At 42.1% G+C, this 21,163-nt stretch overlaps 2 protein-coding genes across 9 annotated transcripts in view; one reads left to right on the forward strand and one right to left on the reverse strand.

The window, feature by feature from the left end:
• KCNJ5 (potassium inwardly rectifying channel subfamily J member 5) overlaps positions 1 to 21,163 on the reverse strand; it is a 120,553-nt gene that overhangs the window by 98,042 nt on the left and 1,348 nt on the right. For 2 of the 5 annotated variants that reach the window (XM_049799533.1, XM_049799528.1), the window contains exons 1-2: positions 19,899 to 19,972; positions 7,258 to 7,441 (exon numbers count right to left, since the gene is read on the reverse strand). The gene's annotated coding sequence lies outside the window, so the exon portion shown is untranslated. Of the gene's footprint in view, positions 1 to 1,329; positions 1,347 to 7,257; positions 7,442 to 19,898; positions 19,973 to 21,163 lie in introns of those variants that run through there. The other 3 variants (XM_049799530.1, XM_049799529.1, XM_049799532.1) reach the window with 2 other exon arrangements.
• Positions 705 to 19,900, forward strand: KCNJ1 (potassium inwardly rectifying channel subfamily J member 1). 4 transcript variants are annotated; one of them, XM_049799534.1, is made up of 4 exons: positions 705 to 792; positions 1,030 to 1,104; positions 1,548 to 1,622; positions 14,671 to 19,900. In XM_049799534.1, exon 4 carries the CDS (start codon positions 14,690 to 14,692, stop codon positions 15,803 to 15,805), a length of 1,116 nt encoding a protein of 371 aa, XP_049655491.1. In that variant the 5' UTR covers positions 705 to 792; positions 1,030 to 1,104; positions 1,548 to 1,622; positions 14,671 to 14,689; the 3' UTR covers positions 15,806 to 19,900. The 4 variants fall into 4 exon arrangements, with proteins under 4 accessions (XP_049655491.1, XP_049655492.1, XP_049655493.1 ...); XM_049799535.1 differs by having other exon boundaries at positions 1,553 to 1,622; XM_049799536.1 differs by lacking the exon at positions 1,548 to 1,622.

Here is a 21,163-nt window from a genome sequence, read left to right on the forward strand (position 1 = left end):
CACCATAAGAGTTCTTACTTAAACAAACCAATTTTCTACATGATGCAACTTCACTGCACAAGAAGGGGAAAATCTCCATTATAGAATCAAATCACGAAAATAACAAAGTAATTGTTTGAATGATCAGGAAGTAACAAGTGCCCCCTCTACGCTGATTTCCTGTATTTCTTATACCACAGCCTTTCCCCATAGGTGCTTATCTAATAACTGCCACTATTTTCTTAAATTCTGTTGAAAAAGCCCAGTAAGGTGTAGCATAAAAGAGTTTTGGTCATCAGCTAGCTGTTAACAAGTGTTATACACACATAGTACAGTGACTGACCAGAATTCTATGAATTCTGTGACTGACCAGCTTAGTTTTAACGCAGATACAGCAATGCCCAGGGACTGATCCTTTCGGCTAATACCTAATCACGCCAGAGGCTTCTGAGCAGCGGTACGTGCATTACACAAACTTCAAAATAGTCGGCTTGTGCTGGGCAGTGTCAGCAGCAGTAAGCACGCTCTCCTTCTAGGCACAGTCTTATAGGTGCCTTTGCGTAACAGCCTCAGCACATGCCGATACATCTGATTAGACACAATTTGTTGTTGTGCATACCAGTGCAGTTTGGGCTGCTGGATCCTGACCCTGCTTTGCTGTGCTCTCAATTGAGGGCAGGGGAGCTGAACAAGGCAGCACAAAGCACATGTGTGAGGAGGTGTATGCCTGAGATGGATGAGCAGAGGGCATGGGACTCTTGGGCTGAGCTCTCAGGTTGAAAAGCAGACAGCAAGAAGCTGGAGGGAAAGTCTGTAAGGACTTGGAAACACAGCCCTCTTTAGTGGGAGTAATGTGTGGAGCGGGGAAGGATGAAGGCAAAGGGCACTAAATCTTAATCATGGATTTGTATTTGGTTGTGAAGGAGGGGGGGGTTGGGAGATGGTGAGACAGGTAGTAGAAGGACATCCTCGTGCCTCATTTCCTTTCACTGAGTTTCTTGCTGGTTTCCAGCTCCATCTAGATCTGTTGTTTGTCCTTGACTGTTTCAGGAGAAATGTAACAGAGAGCAGCTCTGGAAATTCACCTTTCTTGGCAGAAGTTCTGTGGACCCACCCCTGTTGCTGGTAAGCAATGATATTCTGGGGTAACTGGGTGGTTCTTGAAGGTGGGTAGTCATGGTGAAAGCACTTTCCAGCCATGGAGTTCAGAGTACCCTGCACCTGAAAGCCACTCTTGTGTTTCAAGTGCTAGCAGCTCACCTCAACACTCAACAACCAAGGTGCATGCACCCTTAAGTCTCTGGACTACAGTGGGAATGAGGGGAGTCTAAAACAGGAATGTAGATTTACCTTCCAAGCCAAGTTGCTACACAAGTGCCAGTTGTCTATTCCTGTGGCAGCACAATCCACCAAAAGATGTACTAGCGCTGTATACCCTGAGGCTCTATTTCTTGTCCGTGAAACAGGACTGTAGTTCAGCATGCATACTGGAGAAAAGGAGCTTTACAGTTAAGACTCAGAGTTTTTTCTTAGCCCACCCTGAATATCTTGACAAGTTTTTTCTACAGAACAGGTAACTTGGACCACATTCAGGCTGAGAGTGGCTGATGACTTTGCACACTCCATACTGAGTGCTCACAGAGGTAAGGTGGTTTTATTCATTTCTTGATTTCACAATGCAGGGTTTTGACATGTGAGCATGCTTTCTCTGCAGTATTCCATGATAAATGCAAAGTAATTTAAGTTTGCCCATACTTTAATAAACTCTCTCAACTGCCTTCTGTGCTGTAGGGAGAAATGTACACAGAGTAACCATGAAACAGGTAACAAACGGAAAGAGATTGTTTGAAGCCCTAGGAATTTCTGTGCCAAAGATAAAAACAAGCAGTTATACAAGTGACACTTGCATCATAGGATACAGCTACTGCGATCTGAATGGCCACCCTGTATGTGAACGCTAATGTCAAGAGATAAAACAAGAAAGTTAATCTCACTTCCTTTATTTATCTAAAATCTGGAGGTTATGTCTCAACTTGTCACCCAGGTTGCTCACACAACCTGGTGGTGGGCAGGTGAGATGAGATGCCATGAAGAACAGCTCCTCTAGTCCTCATATATGCTCTAACTCTAGTGTCTCTCTTAAATTCGCTGCCTGGGCTTTTCTAACATTTTGAGGGGTAAAGTGAGGTGAGAGTAAATCCTTCATGGGGTTTACACCACCTTACTAGGGCTCTGGAAATCTTGAATGACATCCCAAGGTCTGCTACATAATTGAATTCTGCATGAACTGAGCAACCGATACAAGATCTTTAAAAGCTCCTTAATATCTGAGGCAAGAGCCTCACTTTTGGAAGTAATTTAGTCCCAGGTTCAAATTAGGCACTTAACAGAAGCAGAAACTCAACTCAAAATAAGAATCTTGGTACCTAGAACTGCTTGTGTAGCTAAAGATACAGGGAAGTTTGAGAGGAGAAATCAGATGGAAGCAATTCACCTTGAGATGCCAGTTTCTGATGACTGAGATGAACTCTGAGGCACCTGAGCTACAAAAGTGGGCACTTCAATAAGTTCCCTCAGGCTGGTGGAATGAATTGACACCATAGAAAATTCCAACAAGACTTAAGTTCCTAAATGAATGGGAAAGATGCAAGATGCCTGTGCAGGTTAAACTATATTTTCCACTAGAAAAGAGACAGTAGGCTATTTGTAAAGGGTATCTAAGAATTCAACATTCTTCTCAATTTTCTGTCTGGTTTTGTCTGGAACATAAGGACCTCCTGCAGGAAATGCATTAGATGCTGAACAGTAAGAGGCAGAAAGAGCCACCAGGCACTTGGTGATAGTGTAATTTAAATACAAAGACCTTCACAGTGTGGGAACTCATAATAAATCTAAACCTAAGACTTTAATTTGCAAAAGTATCTGCAAATCGGCTTAGTATTTGTCCATCCCCAAAAGCCACAGTATATTCCCCTCTGTTTCACTCCTTGCTGAGAATATTAAGATATTATGCAGCAGAAGCTTTTCTTCTTCTTAGATAATAAACAAATTTCTGCCAAGATAGCAATTGGGCTTCTCTCATTTATATGCTCCTAAAATCTCAGCTCCATTAAAATTCTGACTACAGCAAGCTGATGCTGTGTTGCCAGTCTACAGCAACACATTCAAGAGGTCTCAAAGCTTTTTGCAATCATTGAATTTATCCACACAACAACCTAGTTTTGCTTCCATCTTATGAGTAGATGGGGAAATAGACACAAAGGGGAGAACATTTGTCCCATAGTATACAAAAAACTGTGAAAAGCCAGGAACTGAGCTCAGAAATTTTGACTCTCTGGGGAATGCTTTATTGCTTGACTATGCTTCCTACGTCCCGCTGCCAGAAGCCACCTTATTAGGACAGATTATTTTATGGGTTGAGACACAATATGCTCACTAAGTTTACTCTTTGCTACAAAATAGCAAGGAATAGAATGTGCTGAATACTGGTCTCTGACCTTGGTAATAAGTTGATTTAATTGGATTTGATTTTTCAAATGTAACATCTCAAGTCAGCCATAAACTCTGGAATTAGCATATCGCATCTCAACACAGGAGAGATTTTAAAGTAGCATAAGGAGATGAAGTCCATGCCCAATGAATTTCAAATTACACTGAGGATGAACTCAGCCATATGCATGTCAAACTAAAATTGTGCAGGCTCTGAGTGCATCAAGCAGCAAAGTTATTACTGACTTACATTTGCTATTAAGAATGCAAAGTAGCTATTTTGCACCCAGTTTGTTCATATGTCTCTTCACATCAGTGACCCATGTGATGGGTCAATAATTCACTCAATGCAGACTGAAAGCCAAGAATGTCTTGCAAGTCAATTACACTTATATAAATAATTAGGAACACAAAAGTAACTGAAGGATTGGAATAGAAAAAGCTCTGCTGGTGAAATACTGGATACACCAGGGATAGCAGACTCTGTTCCAGTCTTTAGGTTTTCAGCTGGTGTTCCCCAATACCTTCAGAGGGCACTGTGCATGCCCCCGAAAGCAGAAATTAGCCTTCAAAGGGGCAATTTTGAGTTTTAGTCTTTCAGGGAATAATTAGGTACTTGTGTAATTAAAAGCTATTTACTTCCTGTAGGAGATGTGAAAAAAAGTAGGACATTAGGCAAATAGCTGCCTACTAAGATTTGATCCTCAAGATTTGCTCCTGAAATTTGTTTAGCTTTCATGGTATTCAGTTGTAATAAATCACAGGAACATTTCAACCAATCTACAAGGCACAAGCAGACTCTAATTGAGACGGACAAAATTTGCTTCATCAGACCTTGTATGAAAGAGCACCAAATGCCTTTAATACCTCTGACTTCAGCTGGAAATCTCTGAAGTCAGGCTTTTTCACAACCCATGTCTTGGGACCACAAACTGACTTTAAAAGGCCCGGCAGGGGCTGCAGGCTATGCTATACATCCCTACAAAAAGCAATGGAACAATGGCTGTTACACAAGTCACGATGCAGCAGCCAAGAAGAGCTGAAGGAAGGAAACTATTGAGATGAGACTGTAATGGTAAAAGATGTATCTAGACAGCTTGGTTGAACATCATAGAAATCAGGCTTCAGGAAATGGAGGTAGGACTAAATCTGTCAATCAAAGTTTGCAGTGCTGCCAGCACTTGTGATTGGAGCACTACATGATGAAAAGAAATCTTCCAAACTGCTAGTGTCTGGCACACTTATTGTTGAACCTCAACTGATTAAACACGCAACATCAGCCAGCAAGTGCCAATCCACCTTGCAGCTGCTATATGACAGACTTGCAGGCCCAGTGAGCCGAAAAAGGAGCATGGAAGTTCAGCAGGTAGCAGATGATGTGCTTCAATATAAGCTCAGCATGTCAGATGGACAGATATATAAAGGACCTCCTATGGGAGAAAGCCTATATTATAAAAAAGGGTACAAGGAAATATGCATCTGTTGAGGAATGCAATGAATCCTTTCCCTTTTTAACAATTCTATGGTTTCATCATTGGTTTCTCTGCTTTTTAGATATACAGTAAGAATTAAGGTTACATTCTCCCTCCCAGGTGCTCCCATTTCCTATGTTATGAGCTGTAGCCTGCCTGACTTTGATTACAGCCATCAGGGTGGTTCTTTATTCTTCTGAGGTAAAAAGCAAGTTCAAGAAAACTAAGTCCAAAATGCTTGTTAATGGAGAGCAAGTCTGGAACAATACTCCTTTCAGCACTTCTGCTGGAAAACTTCTGAATGACAGACAGGACACAGTCACTCAGAGGAACCTAACACATGCCACATGCTCATGAAGCAAATGGTCTGTTATTATTCCTGTCTAAGAGAAACTATGATCCTCAGTACAAAAAGTCAAGAAACAAGGACAACTCGATTGCGAAACAATGCCAAATCAAAGCAACTAGCAAAACCAGCAAACAGACAGAAAAGTAGCAAAAGAACTAATAGGAGAAAAGACCTCTGTAAACTATGTATGTCGGATTCACTTATGAGACTACTAGTTATTAAAGGAAGGGGGATGAGAAGTGCTAGGTAATAAACAGAACAGAACTTATGCTGCAATGTAGCACGCCTTTAATCTCTGGCAACTGAGACATGCAAAGACGGAAAACTGCTTTACACACAGTTCAATGATATAAACTATACAAGGAGAGCGCTACACATGTAGACACACTTTCATCTGGAGAGAAAGCCTTGCTCACTTTGTTCTTTGTTTACCTTAAGAAAGCAATAAAGTATGAAAGAACCTCCTTCTGTATGGAAAAAAAAATAGTGATAATTTGTATTTATAGCACACCATTGCTCCTGAAAGATCTCAAAATACTTCAAGTGACAGCTGTGTTCAGGGATCATTTCAGTTACTACTGAAGCAACACGCTAGTCTAACAGGGCAGGGCAGCCCAAAAGTTGCTTTGTAATAAAATAATACTCTACATTATGAAAAACTATTCTCAACATTAAAATAGCCTCACAGTCACGTGTAAAGTAGTGGAATTATTCTTATTTCCTTCACAGACAGGGAACACGAGTTAGAAAGCAATGGAAACAGCCTGAGACCACAGAGCCAAGGCTACAGCTCAACAACTGCCTGTTTCCAGACCAATAAATCTTACTTTCTCCTCTTCACGTCCTTAACCATTTCAGGTGAAGCTGCAGGCTACTGCTGCAGACTGCAGCTACCATCTATCATGTCATCTGGTGCAACCCCAATTCTTCTTTCTCACAGTCCTACTATCTGAGAAACGCTCAAGGCTGGGGTTCCCAGTGGGACCCTGGCAGAGCAGGGTTTTGAATCTGGCTTATCAAGACCAATGTGATAGTCCTATCTATGCTGCTATGGTTGGCTTATTGGCAACAAACCAGCACAGCATAGTGTGTTTTTGCCAGTTTAGAAATCAAAGTCACCTTGATAACCACAAAAGACTGGGATACTGAAACTGCAGCCTAACTAATGGTAAGGACTGCAATAGGACAGTGCTCCTAACTTCACATGAAAATATTCCCAAACTGCTAACTAGGATAACCACCCACTACACTGTTCACACTGGTGCTATAAGCAGGTGAAAGATTGCAGCAGAGCAATGATACCACAGTGTGCAATTCACACCATGAGTTACAAGCATCTTTTTGGAGCACCGACAAGCTACGTACAGTCTATATCATAAAAACACAGTGGCAGAAATCAAAGGAACTCTTCCTACTGCAGTATCATCCAGGTTAGGTGCTCATTTGCCTTTCCCTCATCTTCCTCAAGCTCACAGAGGAAGTATTACAGAGTTGACAAATAGTACATCAAACCCCGTCTCTAAGGCTGACTGAGCATGCAGTGTATGACCACACAGCAGGGCTAGCAATGTTCCGGTAGTCTGTTCTGAGTATTCCTTTACTGCATCTCTCCTCTGGAGCTGGAATTGGCAATTCCCTGTGATTTGAACTACTGTGAGAAGAGTTTATGTCACAGCAACATTTGCTTTCTTGCTTTTGTTCCTTTAGCACTGCGCAGAGTGCAGAGAGAGCACAACTTCGTGCTTTTCTTGTGCACTGAGTAAGCAAGAACCTTTTTCTAACCACATTGAAAGCCGTTGCAACAGTGCTAAGTGTATTCTGTCAGCAATATTCCCCACACCCAGAGCTGGGTCCTTTTCAGGGTGGTATGAGGCCATTATCAGTTTAAATTTACCAACACTTTGGAAAGAAAGAGTGTACGTGAACAGAAGCTTTTATACGATAAGGTAATGCTGACTACTGAGATACCTTGAGATCAGATGCTGAAGCAGGCTCAGAACTGTCAGTGTTCACAGGTGGTTTTGGTTTGGGTAATGGCTGTCTTCTAGCTGTGTTGCTGATGCCTGAGTCAGCTGCCTCTCAGCCTTTGGGGCTTCTGCAGAAAGCCCTTTTCACTGCACCATGCTGGTGACTGAGACTTGACATTGCCAAGCTGTAGAAACAAATTGTGAGTTAATAATTCAACCCCTTAAATACTTCAGCAAAGAACAACAAAATGAGAGAACACGCAGAATTGGCTCACATGACTCTGTCCATTTTCCCTGTGACTTTTATGTGTGGTGTTTATACTGTATTGCCTCCCTAGCCCACATCTTACTGCAATGTAGTTCTTTGGTTGCAGATAGCTTCTGCTCTCAGTCACACAGGTGAGAACTTATTACAGTCTGCCTTTCTCACACATTTAGAGTGTAATGCCTCTTTCTGGCAACAGAGAGGAAAAGTAACCAGAGAAACCCTGCCTTTCTCATTTAGAAAGTCTCAACAAAAAGCAAAATGTTTTATTTTCAAGACTTCACAGTAAATCAAAATTAATTCTGTTAGAGCAGAATACAAAAATAGCATAACACCGTTGGTGAGTTAAATCCCTGAATTTTTTCTCTTGGAACCACAACAACACATCACACACAAGTCTGCTGGGATGAGAATTATTTTGGGGTTTTTTTGACCAAAGAAAAAAAAAAAATCCCAAAAGACAGAATTTACTTGAGAAATAATTTCTCCCAGAGAGCCACTTCCTATTGAAAATTTAATATTTTCAGTGGAAACCTAATTGTCTGAAAATAGAAACAGCTCCGTTGGGAAATCCTGCTGTATAGTAAAGACATCTTAGCTCCCAGTTCTCTGTTCTCCAGAGGCAAGATACCCAGCATGACTACGTATCTCATGATGCACCCTGAGGCTGAAGTTGATCATCTGCTGTGTGGGAATTCTCTGTCACAGTAGAAGGTGCTATGGGAGATACAGTCTAGCCATGGAATTAGTCTAGCACTGCAAAAATATCAAATAATGAAGTTTTCTTTAGTGCCTATGAAGTGATCATTGCTGGGGAGTGCTGGCAAATGTTTTTGTCTAGACAGAGCTATTTTACAAGTGCCATGTTTCTAGTCGGTGGCAGAAAGGGAGTAACTGTGGGCCACAGCTGGCCTCTTGCCTCCGTGGCACATAGGGCAGGAAGAAATGCTACTTCTGTAAATTTACCAAAACCTTAACAGTGTTTGTGTATATGAGACATGTCATTTGCTTGCCAGTCAGCTGAAGTCTTTAGACTCTCTCCCCCAGTAAATGGATTAATTTTGTGTGCAGCACTAATTACAATATTATTAATTGCTAACAATGACAGTAATGTCTTTATTGCTGTAAATTCTTTATTTATACACCTAAAGTAAGTATTTTAACCTTTGAGGACCCCAAACACTCCTAAGCTTTCAGAAAACATGATTTGCTTGAGTCTTCACTGCTGCAGTGCCCATTCTTTCATTTATTCATTTGCCTGTGTTCTCATGAATGAATTATTTCTTCAGGTCAGCTTTGTGAGGGGAAACTGCAGCCTGTCTTTTCAAACCATGTATACATTGCTTAGTGTGAGCAACATTCCTGGATGCAAATTAGCTGCTGTTCAGCTACTACCGCTGAAACCGTATTGGAAGTGTGACTCCAAGGTGCGCTCAAGTAACAGTAGGGCTGCTCAGCAGCAGAACGCTTCAGGTAGCAAACTCTACAAAACCTATACAAAGCACAATGAGAAGATCCAATTTTAAGGCAGAGGGTCAGAACCCCCCTGCTATATCCTGGCAAGGTATTACAGCAGTCTTCCTGAAGTGGCTTAGTCTCTTAAGTAACCAACAGCTCCTGTAGAGACTATACAGCCCATATGTGTCAGACCATACATGTTTCCTTCCCCTAAATATCAGGACATGAGGGAAACAAGGAAGGGGATAGCACATATCCTTCTTATATCACTGTTGGGGTGACTGGGATAATTCTGGTTCACCCAGTTGAAAAGACAGAAGGACGAAACCACACTCCCTGCTATCTAAAGAAGAAAGTTGGGCACTTAAGAGGGCTTCTTCATTAGGTACTCACATAAACCTGTGTGCTTACAGTAATCTGAGATGAAAGACATCTGTTCTAAAGATATTTCATATTCACAACCTGCAGGCAGGTACCACTTTGCCTCTCCTGCTGAAAAATGGCTATCATTGCAATAGAAAAGGGCAGCTCTTTAACATCTTACAGTAATTCTATTTAGCAGGAGAGAGAGCAAGGCGGGGGATAAGGTCCTTTGGTGTATCCACCAGAAATTCCAGTTGGACTTTAGGTTGGCAAAATGTAGTCGCTTGGACTGGAGCTGTGACAAGACTCCCAGATTAGCATGCTGAGCCGGATTGAAGGATCATATTTCCCACAAGGAACTGGCATTTCAGTCAACACTTCGGAGGCAGAGCCACTACATTTCGTGCTCAGATCTGCTATCAGGAGTAAGTACTTAATGATGACATTGCCAGGTCCAAGAAAAAAGCTTGCCTGTGTCAGCTTGCCAGTACCAGCAGGTCTGTTCCCTTTGCTAACATGTCCATCAGAAAGATAAAGTGGGCATGGAGGACAGTGTAAATCAGATTCTTTTTACCCCCAGGGCCAACTGGCTGCTTTAGGTGAGCTTATATTCTTACTATACTTAAAATTGATTCAATAGAGGGCTAGCTCTCTTTGGCAGTCCTTGATTCTGGTATAATTTTGATACAAGCAGCAAGACAGGGAGGCAGAATGCTGCAACTGTCATCCCATCACCACAGGCACATTCCTGCTCTACCCAGGGCAGCTAGTGAAGGGCAAACAAACTATACTCTCCAAAGGTCTCGGCAGTAAAGCAGCCAGAAGATAATACACCATGAGGCTAAGTGTTATAGTTTGCCTTCCTAATAAAAAACTATTTTATAAGGTATTAGGAATTGGATATTCCACGTATTTTGTTCAGAGAAAGTTCAACAAAAAGAAAAACACAGAAAGGACTGAAAGATCTGAGTTTTGAAAAGACCTGAGCAGGACTGAAAAAAAAAAATATATCCTTTAACTCTGTATCCCCCTTTCTTCTACCTAAGCTTCTTAGAACTTCATCTGAATCCCTAACAAAGATGTGTTTCTAACAAAAGCTATGGGTTCAGTGGGCTGCTTTTCATTTATGTTGTCTCCCCTGATGATTTGGTTCTGTCAACTTTGCTCATACATCCATTGCTGCAAGGGAAGAAATACGTGTGAAGCCACAGATACCAGAACTTCAGTGAAATAGCAGGTGACAGAACTTTGTTCTTGTCAGGCCCCCATCAAACATTAAACACCTTCCCCTTCCTTCACTCACTGATCTCCTCAAGTGCTGCACGTGGCTGAGATTAAAGCCATTTCCCCGGATTAAAGTGCTTCGCACACAGCGTGGCACAAAGGACTTACCCAAAGAACAATTAAAGCGCCTGGTCATTATCCCCCACATTCAAAATTTTTCAGAACAAAACAATTGAAAGCAAGTAAAGAGCAAAGAGAACCACCCAATTACATTTCTGAGTGAGCAGAGGAACTCCAGCTGGTACGTAGCAATCAGAGGAACTGTAATGATTGTTGTTACCTACTTGCAGGAATGCAGAGAAAGGAAGAGGTAGAAATGCATCTGTTAACAACTAACTTTCTGGGCATTTATCAAAAATTCTGGGTGGAGGGACTGAGATTAGTTAGGAAAGCTCAGGAGTCTGAAAATGGAAATCTGAAAGTTTCTGCTTACTCTAGTGATCACTGTGAAATAAGACTGGAACAGGGAAGTGGAAACTCCTTGTTTTCATAGCTAACCTTGACATGTCATCTTTATTCATTGAGTAGTTTTATTGGTAAATGCCCCATTGTTTAAGAATACATGCAGTGCACCTTCTAGAAACATATTATGCCTGGGGACAGCAGCAACTTTGCTAACTCCTGCAACATGGAATTTCACATGCAAGACAGACAGTAATACTGTGTTTATTTGGGCCTAACAGGAAACATACCCTGGTAAATATTAGCTAAGACATAGTCGGGTTACCTTCACTGATTTAAACTGAAAGGACTTTAAGTGCTGTATTATATAACTCGCTTTATATAATCTCCTCTAGACAGACTGTGATATACTCACAGCATGCTTATACAGGAGGGAATTTTTCTCCTGCTGAAGCAAATCAACACACTTCAGTTGTGTGTGGGAGCAAGAAAGATTTGTTGAAGGGAGAATTCCTTTGTCATCCTGGCTGAAGAAGGGTGTAACTCTTCTGCTGCTTTGATCTGCTTGGGGGTAGCTTAATCAGGGCTTGTAAAACAGTCTCTGAAGATGGCATGTAAGATTTAAAGAGACAGGAGAAGAATGGTACAGTTGGGGATCTGTTTTCAAGGTTCCAGTCTGATGACCATGCTGATTAGCTTGCTGTCATCTCTTCTGTGATTATTATCTGTTCAATTGTATGTCCAGATCCTTGGTCAAATTTCCAAAAGTTCCAGTGAAGGCTGAATCAGACCTACTGCAATCGTGATAGCAATTTATCACGACCCCTAGCATGAGAAGATGGGCAGCTTAGAAACCAGACTTTTTCTTCAGTTTTCTCCCCTTCACATCTGTTCAGTAGGTTAGGAGCACATCTGCTGTAGCTCACCTATGCCAAAGGTATGCACGTGCAGCTTATGATGGACAGGGTGAGGCATACAGCATTTCACACACTATTCTGGTAATGACAGTCAATGTTCACATTATTGCAGAAAAGGACAAAACGAATGCCGATGACAGCTGAAGCTGCATGATTTTGCACAACAGGGGTGTTAGAAGTTAAATACTGGAAAACTTCTTTGAATAGTGTGTTGCACACAATATTTTATTTTTGCTCAAACTATGCATTAACATGAATATATTAAAAGTGCATCAGGAAAATAAAATTTGAAGATTGTTTAGAAAGTGACCTAATTCCTACCTTCCTCGGATACGTGCTTAAAGTTTAACCTTTGTCAGCTACATTTCCAACCAATACATTCAGCAGCAAAAGTTTAAAATGGTGAAAAGCTACATTACAACAAAAGTGACCTTCCTTTTTTTCATTGTAATTTTAATGAGCAGAGGAGAAAGGTGATTTCTGTCTAAAGTGCAGAAAGAAGGCAACTGTATGAGACATAGAAACAAATTCCTTCTCAGGGCTGTTGCGACAAATAAGGATATCAAATAATAGAGTTTACTTCTGGCTTTACAAAATGTAATTAATTTTTACTTAGGCTCCATCACTGATAATTTAGTATTTTCCCTTTGCTATTGATTATGATATCTAAAGGTATTCTCTGGCCCCTGTAACTACATCTAATGGAAGGATTTCTGTTTTAGCCAATTAAAAGATTAGGCAGCTTCTCTAAGTTAATCTAGATGCCCACAGAGTAAAGGAAAGACTTTGCTAAACAGTTCTTTCCTTCATAAAACAATTGTGGTGACAAGTGGACCCTCAGAGGGTGCATATGCTTCCCTTAGTGTCAATTAGGAGTCAGCTGCACAACTGTCATAGGCAATTATCTAACATTTAAATGGCTGAAGTCAAATGAGACAGATTTCACACTAACTCACATCAGTATGTCTAATCCACTACATGCCTATGGATTATCCCCATTTTAGATATATGAAATTAGGGTTTAAGGGAGCAAAACAACTCTTGCACAGATATTTAAGCACATTATTACCCCCTGCAGTCAAGCAAAATTTGGGCAGTCCATTTGACAACCATTTGAGCCCAAGCATTTTGCTCCTAGCCAAAAAGGGAAGCCAGGGTGGGACAGTGATATGATACAGGGTTTCAAGTAAGTGTTGTAGCCTCTTTAGCTTGCCTCTCAAAAAATCATTCCTAAGCATTGCTTTACGGTCACCTTCTATTGGGAAGGGTAATGCAGCAGTAAAGTAACAGTAGCAAACAATTACAATGGCCCCAGTATCTCCTGCTCAGAGATTCACTCTCCAAGTCCGGGTCCTTCTAAAGAAAACATCATCCATAGCAGCTGCAGGTCCCCAGAACATTCAGGTCTCTGTGTGGCTGGGGACACTATGTCCTCAGAGACACAGTTAACTCAGAACATCCTTTGTGTGAGTCAGCATTGAGAATATTTTCCCCTCAAGTCCTTAATTTTTTTCAGTTGTTTTTAAGCTGAAGCATTTTTCCCCCCCAAGAAATATGATTACAGTACACAGTTAAACTCAGCTACACAAGATGAATTTTGTTTAACAAAGGCTAAATAAATAGGCACACAAGGATATGCTTTCAGGGTGGGTTAGCACTGTGCACTAATCTAACACATCCTCTCTGGCAACAAAACACATTTTATGCTTGAAGGGTGATCAATTCTGAAATCAATTATTTCTAAGAACATCCTAAGTTTTGGGTCAAAATCAGAGCCTAGATCTGTCTATGAACATAACAGGCAAGCTCTAACTCTACAATGGATCAACTGCCTCCCACAGTCGCATGTCTGAATAACTCCAAGACTGGGAATTTTCCAAATGTAGGTTGATCCAAATTCCAGTCTGAACACATCTGTAGTATTTTCTCCATCAATGACTCTTGTTGCCTGGGTCTCTTGTTAGCACAGCTAATCATAAAGGACAAAATTAACAGGGAAGCAGAGCTACCCTTTCCTTTAAGAATGGATTTCTGAACCTGATCCTTTAGTATTAGTATTACCTTTGTGGTGAGCAAGCATCCAATTCTCCTGCTGCTGAAATTTAATCTTTTCTTTTATTCTTACCTAAGAGTCCTATTTGAGATGCTCTTGGGGTTCCAGAGTTTGAAATTCACACCCTCAAACCCAGTCTATAACTATGCTAAAATAACTGCATATCTGGCTTAACCACGCCTTTTGCATCTACTCTCATTTCTTCCTAAATTCACTATCCACATCACACCCAGGTTCTCCTAACGCTGATGTACACACACACACACATTTGCATAGACAGGCCACACTTTATCTTCTAAAAGGCAGAAAAACCTCCTCAAAACCCAGCCACTCCCCACCAGTTTTCCCAACGTATGACCACAATGAAGTTACCTGCTTCTCTATGCCTCTACTCGTTCAACTAAGCAGAGGACAATATTAACAGCTGACTGGTTCAAAGTTTACTGAGCAAGCCAAAATGATTATTTTTTGCTGGAATGCTCCCTAGGCAAGAATCTGTTAGTTTCCTCATATACTTACTGGAACTTTTCCCCACCAGCTGAGGGAAAATATGCAAATTATATAACTTTTTCCTAAACAAGTGTCTCGAGACTTCGTCAGAATTTACTTCTCGCCTGCAGGTATAAACAAAACCTGCATTACCCATAATGTTTATTATTTCTTGCTCTCCAGAACACTATCAGCAGAGGGAATGTTCAACTACCTCCGGAAACGCTTTACCAGCCACATCAGAGAACGTAGCCGGCGAAGAGCAAGGCTTGTCTCTAAAGATGGAAGGTGTAACATAGAGTTTGGCAATGTAGAACAGTCAAGGTTTGTCTTTTTGATTGATATATGGACAACTATCCTGGATCTCAGATGGAGATACAAAATGACTATCTTCATTTCAGCATTCTTAGGCAGCTGGTTTCTCTTTGGTCTCCTCTGGTATGTTGTGGCATACATACACAAAGATCTTCCAGAATTCAACCCTTCCATAAATCACACCCCCTGTGTTGAGAATATCAATGGCCTGACTTCAGCTTTCCTGTTCTCCTTGGAGACCCAGGTAACCATCGGTTATGGCTTCAGATGTGTCACAGAACAATGTGCCACTGCCATTTTCCTGCTCATCTTCCAGTCTATCCTGGGGGTAATTATCAATTCTTTTATGTGTGGTGCCATCTTGGCCAAGATATCAAGGTCCAAAAACCGGGCTAAGACCATCACCTTCAGCAAGAATGCTGTCATCAGCAAACGTGGTGGGAAGCTCTGTCTCCTTATTCGGGTGGCAAACCTGAGGAAGAGTCTGCTGATCGGGAGTCATATCTATGGAAAACTTCTGAAGACCACCATCACCCCAGAAGGAGAGACAATCATTTTGGACCAGGTCAACATAGAATTTGTAGTTGATGCTGGCAATGAGAATCTCTTCTTCATTTCCCCATTAACTATTTATCATATCATAGATAAGAACAGCCCATTCTTCCACATGGCAGCAGAAACCATTCTGCAGCAAGATTTTGAATTGGTGGTGTTTTTAGATGGCACTGTTGAAGCCACTAGCGCTACTTGTCAGGTGAGGACATCCTACATCCCAGAAGAGGTGCTCTGGGGTTATCGCTTTGCTCCCATTGTGTCCAAGACCAAAGAAGGGAAATACAGAGTAGACTTCCAGAATTTCAGCAAGACAGTGGCTGTGGAGACTCCCCACTGTGCCTTCTGCCTCTGCAATGAGAAAGAAGCTAAAGCCAAAGAGAAGAAAGGTTATGACAATCCTGGTTTTGTCTTGTCAGAAGTTAGTGAAACCAGTGACACAAAAATGTAGTTCCAGATATTCATGGGACTGTATCTTTTTCCACAGTTAATTCAATCTTGAGAGGATTAATAACTTAGTAAAACAAAAAAAGAAACACAGGTTTGTTTTAACTCTGAAACAGCATTTATCTTCTCAAAAGCCTCAAATCAAAGAGGAACAGAATACCAGTGATCTCCAGAACACTATTTAACTACACTCTATATATATTTCATAGAAGTTATATTTTTATACCTATGGGACATTATATGAAGCTGCTATGTTGGAATGTCCAACTCACTTAAGTTCCCAGAGGCAGGCAAGTCTGTTAAAAAGCCTGAAAAGATGGAGAAAAACTTTAGGACATGTTGAAGATACAAAGCTGTTGGAATGAGAACATGAAAAGAGGAGACAGAAGGCGAAGCTAAAGAAACCTTAGGAGCCAAAACCTCAAAACAATGTATGCTTCTGGTTGCCAAAGTCCTCTATGAAAGCAGACGCTCTGGCTCTGGAACACTTGAGCACTTCAGAACATTTTGCAACAATTCTTTCTTTCTTTGAGGCTGGTACTTCTGCAGAAATGGAGCATTAAGGGATGGTACGTGCTTAGGAAGCTAGAAAAAGCAAAGCTTGGCCATCCTGCTGCACCTAGAACTCTAAAATATGACTCCTCTGCTGTGAAAGCCTTTGATTCCTTTCAGGGAAAAATAGCCAAATGGGAATGAGAAGTGAAAAACCAAGAAGCACAGTCCCACTACAGGAGAAGAGAAATTTTGCAGCTTATTCCTAACTGTCTCAGCCTTCAGATATTCTTCCACTTCTTCAGGAGCTGGCTAACTGTGAAATTAGGAAACATCTGAAGACAACTGTCCAGAAAGGCGAGCCACAGTGGGGAGATGAAGAACACATTGATTGCTTCACACCTGGCAGAAAAGCAATCCACTGGGAGAGGAAATTCCCAGGTCTAGATGTATCCTTCAAAAAAAATCCACAATGCAAACACAGATTATCTTTTCCTTTGAAGCATGACAGTCTTTTTAAAACAAAAACACAGCATAGGAGCCTCCCACCAACAGTGGACTTCAGGTTCAGTTCCAAACCGTTCATCTCACCACAACAAAATGTGCATCCCTACAGGAAACAAGTTCTGCTCGGTGGTAGCTAAGTAGTGGTGAACATTTTCCAGGTATGATTTTTGACATTATAGTTTCAAATGCAACAAGAAGCTTCAATAACTTTTTGGTGAATTTCTACTTCCTCACAGCCGTGTCGTCCCCCCCCCCCCCCCCAACTAGTTCTTTTGCTGACAGTTCAAGTGGCAGACCAAAGAAAGAGGTTTTTTTGGGGAACTCTTCCCCGTGATGTAATACAGCTCATGTATTTTCAACTCTGGTAAAATGGAAGTATCTTTTTAAAAGCTGCTGGACTGAGCAGTTTTAAAAGAAGGGGAGAATTAAGCAGGTCAAATGATGACAAAGTTATTTTGCAAATGAACATAATGTCAGTATGGAAATCAAACTCTGGGAATCAAGAGTGTTCAGGTCTCAGTCCCAGTGTAGTATCAACCCCTCTGTTGGTTCAGAACAAATCACTTTAGTATGTATCTCAGATTTGCCATCTGTAACACGGGACAAAAAGTACTTATGCTGTACAAAGAACAATGTTATGAACAATTATGTCACTAAAGCACTTTAAAAGCCAGTTCTCAACTGTCTCAATCTTTCCGCTCTTCAACGCACCACTGTTACACCCTTCTTCACTTCTAGATGGAAAGGTTAGCACAGAAAGTTCTGTTCTCATCACACGTCACAATTACTAAAAATGGCTGCACTGCGGCTAGACCTATGGAATGCTAGAACCACCAGCCAAAACCTTCAAGGTAAAACACTAGGCAATATCTGTGAATTAAGTGCACTGTTTTTGCAACCTTGCAAAATTGTCAATTGTAAAAACATTTTTACAGTCCCAATCAGCACAGCGTCTGAGCCCCTCCAACCATTCGTGTGCCTCAGATTGTCTGCTTGGAAGGACAGTTGTTTTATCCTCCACTCTGAATGACAGACCAAAGCATACACAGCGAATGATTAGTAGTCATCCACAGAAATCCAGGAGGGAGCAGGGAAGTGAAATAAAGTCTCAAGAGTCCCAGGCTTGACTGAACCAAAAGGCTACTGTACTGCTCAGCCCTTCCGTAGTTGCTTCTACATTTCCTTTATAGGCTTCCTGGACAGTTGCCCTGTGTGTCATTTCCCTAGAAAGCGGTACTGTCAGTATCCAAGGCTTACAAGTTATACCTCTTACCCCTGGGAGAAGAGATGCACCAAGATGCCCTTAACAGAAGTAGAAAGATAGTCTTCAAGTACAAAAAAAGCAAGTCAATAGGAAATCCATTTAAAAGGTCAAACCCAGCTATGCAATGAGGAGACAGGAAAGATTCCTATTTTGAGTAAAGCTGGTTTGGGATGTTAGTGCTAGGGGGGAAAAAAACCCCCCAACAAACAATCAAATACTACACCAGTGCCTGTCCAAGAGGTGGTGTTCATGCTCCAAAGTTTAAAGGGTCCCTAAACAATGCACTTTCAGGCAGGCACCGCTCTTGGAAAGCCATCTCAAAATCCTAAACCTCTATGTTCTTCATGACACAGCTCTTTAACCTTTTGCCCTATGTCTCTACAGCACAAGTGTGAGGAGGCGTTATTCCATGTCTAGAAGTATAAAGTGCTACCACAGATCAAAGATACTTGATCTCACTGCAGGGATGATTACCTATTGTTCACTCTATTCTGACAGTTACACCTGCCTCAAAAGCTAGCTATGCTGCCTACAGTAAGGGAAGGGTGATTGCTCTTCAGCATGCTTTGGTATCAGAGGGGGGACTGGCTACTGTACGAACAGAGAAAATATGAGGGGGACATAGCCAAAGTTGACAGGGCCATGGCTGAGCTATGAAGCTTACTTAGAGGGGGATCGTACTGGGACCTAAATGGGAATCTTGGGCTGAAACGCTCCTCCCATGAGCCTTCTGCTGATTGTCACTTCAGGAAACACCTGCCAGTCCCCGCCTGCCAGCCCTGCACCAAGCAGGAGATAGAGTGCTGTAGTCAGAGCCCAGCAGCAGGAGAACAATGAGTGGAATTTCCTCTTTCTGTCCGGAGAGGGCTGTTTGTCACCAGAGAGATAAAGGCCCAGGGCAGGGAAAAAAGGGTTATCGGGAGACATGCCACGCACAGTGCCACTCAGGACAGACTCCATAGGAAATCTATTTTGGGGGCTGTCACCCCTACTGCCATTAAAAGAAGGTTCAGTTAAGAGGATGAAAATAAATTTAATCTTGCTGAGCAGAAGTGGCCAGAGAGAACCACAGACCCGATACTGGAAAACAAAGACTGGTTTCTTAACCCATGACACCTTCATTTTTTACATCTCCATAGCACTCTTCTCAAGCTTTATGGTTCTCTTCTCTCTCGTCATCTGTCCATCCAGTCTGCAGGCTGCCCATACTGCTGCAGCAACAATTAGTCCTTACCACAAAGTGGAACATGCAACTGAGGCCAACAGCCTAATCAATACAAAGCAAAGGACTGAAGAGAAAGTCTTGTCTCTTCAGGAGAAGGGATCAGACCACGTACTTATTGCTGGATTAAGGCCTAAAGGATTTAGCTGTGAAAGTGTTAGCCAAGCAGCCAGGCTTGGGAATAATATGTCTGCACTAAATTTATCTTCTCATTTCACAAACAACATGTTTCTTCTACTGTATTTATTTTAAACATTCATTCAAGCTGTGCATAATATTTCAATCATTTTGAAATAGATTTACCCTCCTGCTGGCAAATGAATAAGGCATCCTGCTGACTGCCGGAGAAAGGGCCATGAATTAAAATAACTGCTTTTAGTAAACTGACATGTGCTAGTTAGCTGTCTCCACACACTTTTTGGTAGTAACTGGTGAAAAGAGACCCCTAAATAACAGTAATAATAATAAAAAAAAACCAAACGCTGGCAAACTGTTTAGATACTTGTACTGACTTGCATTGTTGGAATGTGGCAGACCACTGCTAACTAGCTCACAGCAACTGCCTGGATAACTTCTGCATGTACACACTTCCTTGTAAACTCAACTACTCACCCATAAACAAGTCAGCAGTGTGCAAAGCCCCAACACAAGTGAGAGCAGCTGAGGTGTCATATCCTCTTTCCTCTCCCCAGGCAGCAAACTGATGTGGTTAGACTCATGCAAATTCAGCTGGGAAGAGCCTTTATTTCCCCTTCCCTTTTATTTTGCCCCTTTCAATTCACCCCCGCCTTGAACTGTCACTGTGCTGGCCCAATTCCTGTTCCCCAAACAAGCAGGGAGAAACCACAGCACAACGCAAGGAATGCGAGCAGAGCCCCTGCTGCACCAGGGACGGGGAAAGCCGAGCAAGTTCCTAAAGCCCCCGGTGAATCTGTGTCTACAGCTTCTTTCTGCAGCCTGGGGAACTTCTACAGCAACACCATCACTGGCCCTAAATCACATATAACCCTGTGATGGTGTCACTGGAACAAGAGAGAGGAAGGCTAGGGCCCTCTCTCCATGGCTGCTAGAATACACAATATGTTTCCTGAGGCCAAGTTGACATTCCTGTGGTAGAAGCATCTGTCTAGGGAAGCTTACGACTTGCACAAACTCACTGCTGCACAAGACAGACGTAAATTCTCCCTGCTCCAGGGAGGTGGACAAGCAAGGGGAGGCTGGAAATGAGACAATCTCACTTCGTGTCTCGATTTGCATGCTGCTGGCCAAAATTAAGTGCGGAAAGTATCAAAGCCCTTGCTCTCCTGGGTGACCGCATCCCAGGCATGCTCTGCAGAGGCAAAGTTACCGCATTATTCTGTTATGACAACCCACCACAGAGGCAGGCTAAGATGCTAAAGACCACGCAGGGGTGCTGCCGCAGGAATCCGAGCGATCCTCTAAGTGTCTTCTGTTTTGCTGCCGCTGGATGGCACCCCTTACCTCCAGATCAGCCCCACAGCCAGCTCCGATCTCCATACAGGCAGCAACCCTAAACTTCACATTGGCAGTGCAGCAAACTTAACAGCGCGAACTATGGCAATCTTGAAAGCGCAAAGCAAGATTTTATTGGGACTGTTCCTTATTTTATTACACGAAGTTTAATGCATTTAGTGACTTATTTTTGGCATGAGCTCTGCTAGCTGGATATATTTAGCCACTTCACAGAAGTGTTGTGAGACTTAATTCACTGCAATGAATTCAGAGGTGATGTGTAAGTGGAGGGTTGGGGGCTGTAAACATCACGTCTGCAGTGGCATCTAAAGCACCCTTAACAGAGTCTGCAGTAGGTGGGGTGGGTTAGTAACAGGGAGGCTGGGTCCAGGGAGACCTATATT

The sequence above is a fragment of the Accipiter gentilis genome, chromosome 5 (assembly GCF_929443795.1).
Source record: "Accipiter gentilis chromosome 5, bAccGen1.1, whole genome shotgun sequence".
NCBI lineage: Eukaryota > Metazoa > Chordata > Aves > Accipitriformes > Accipitridae > Astur > Astur gentilis.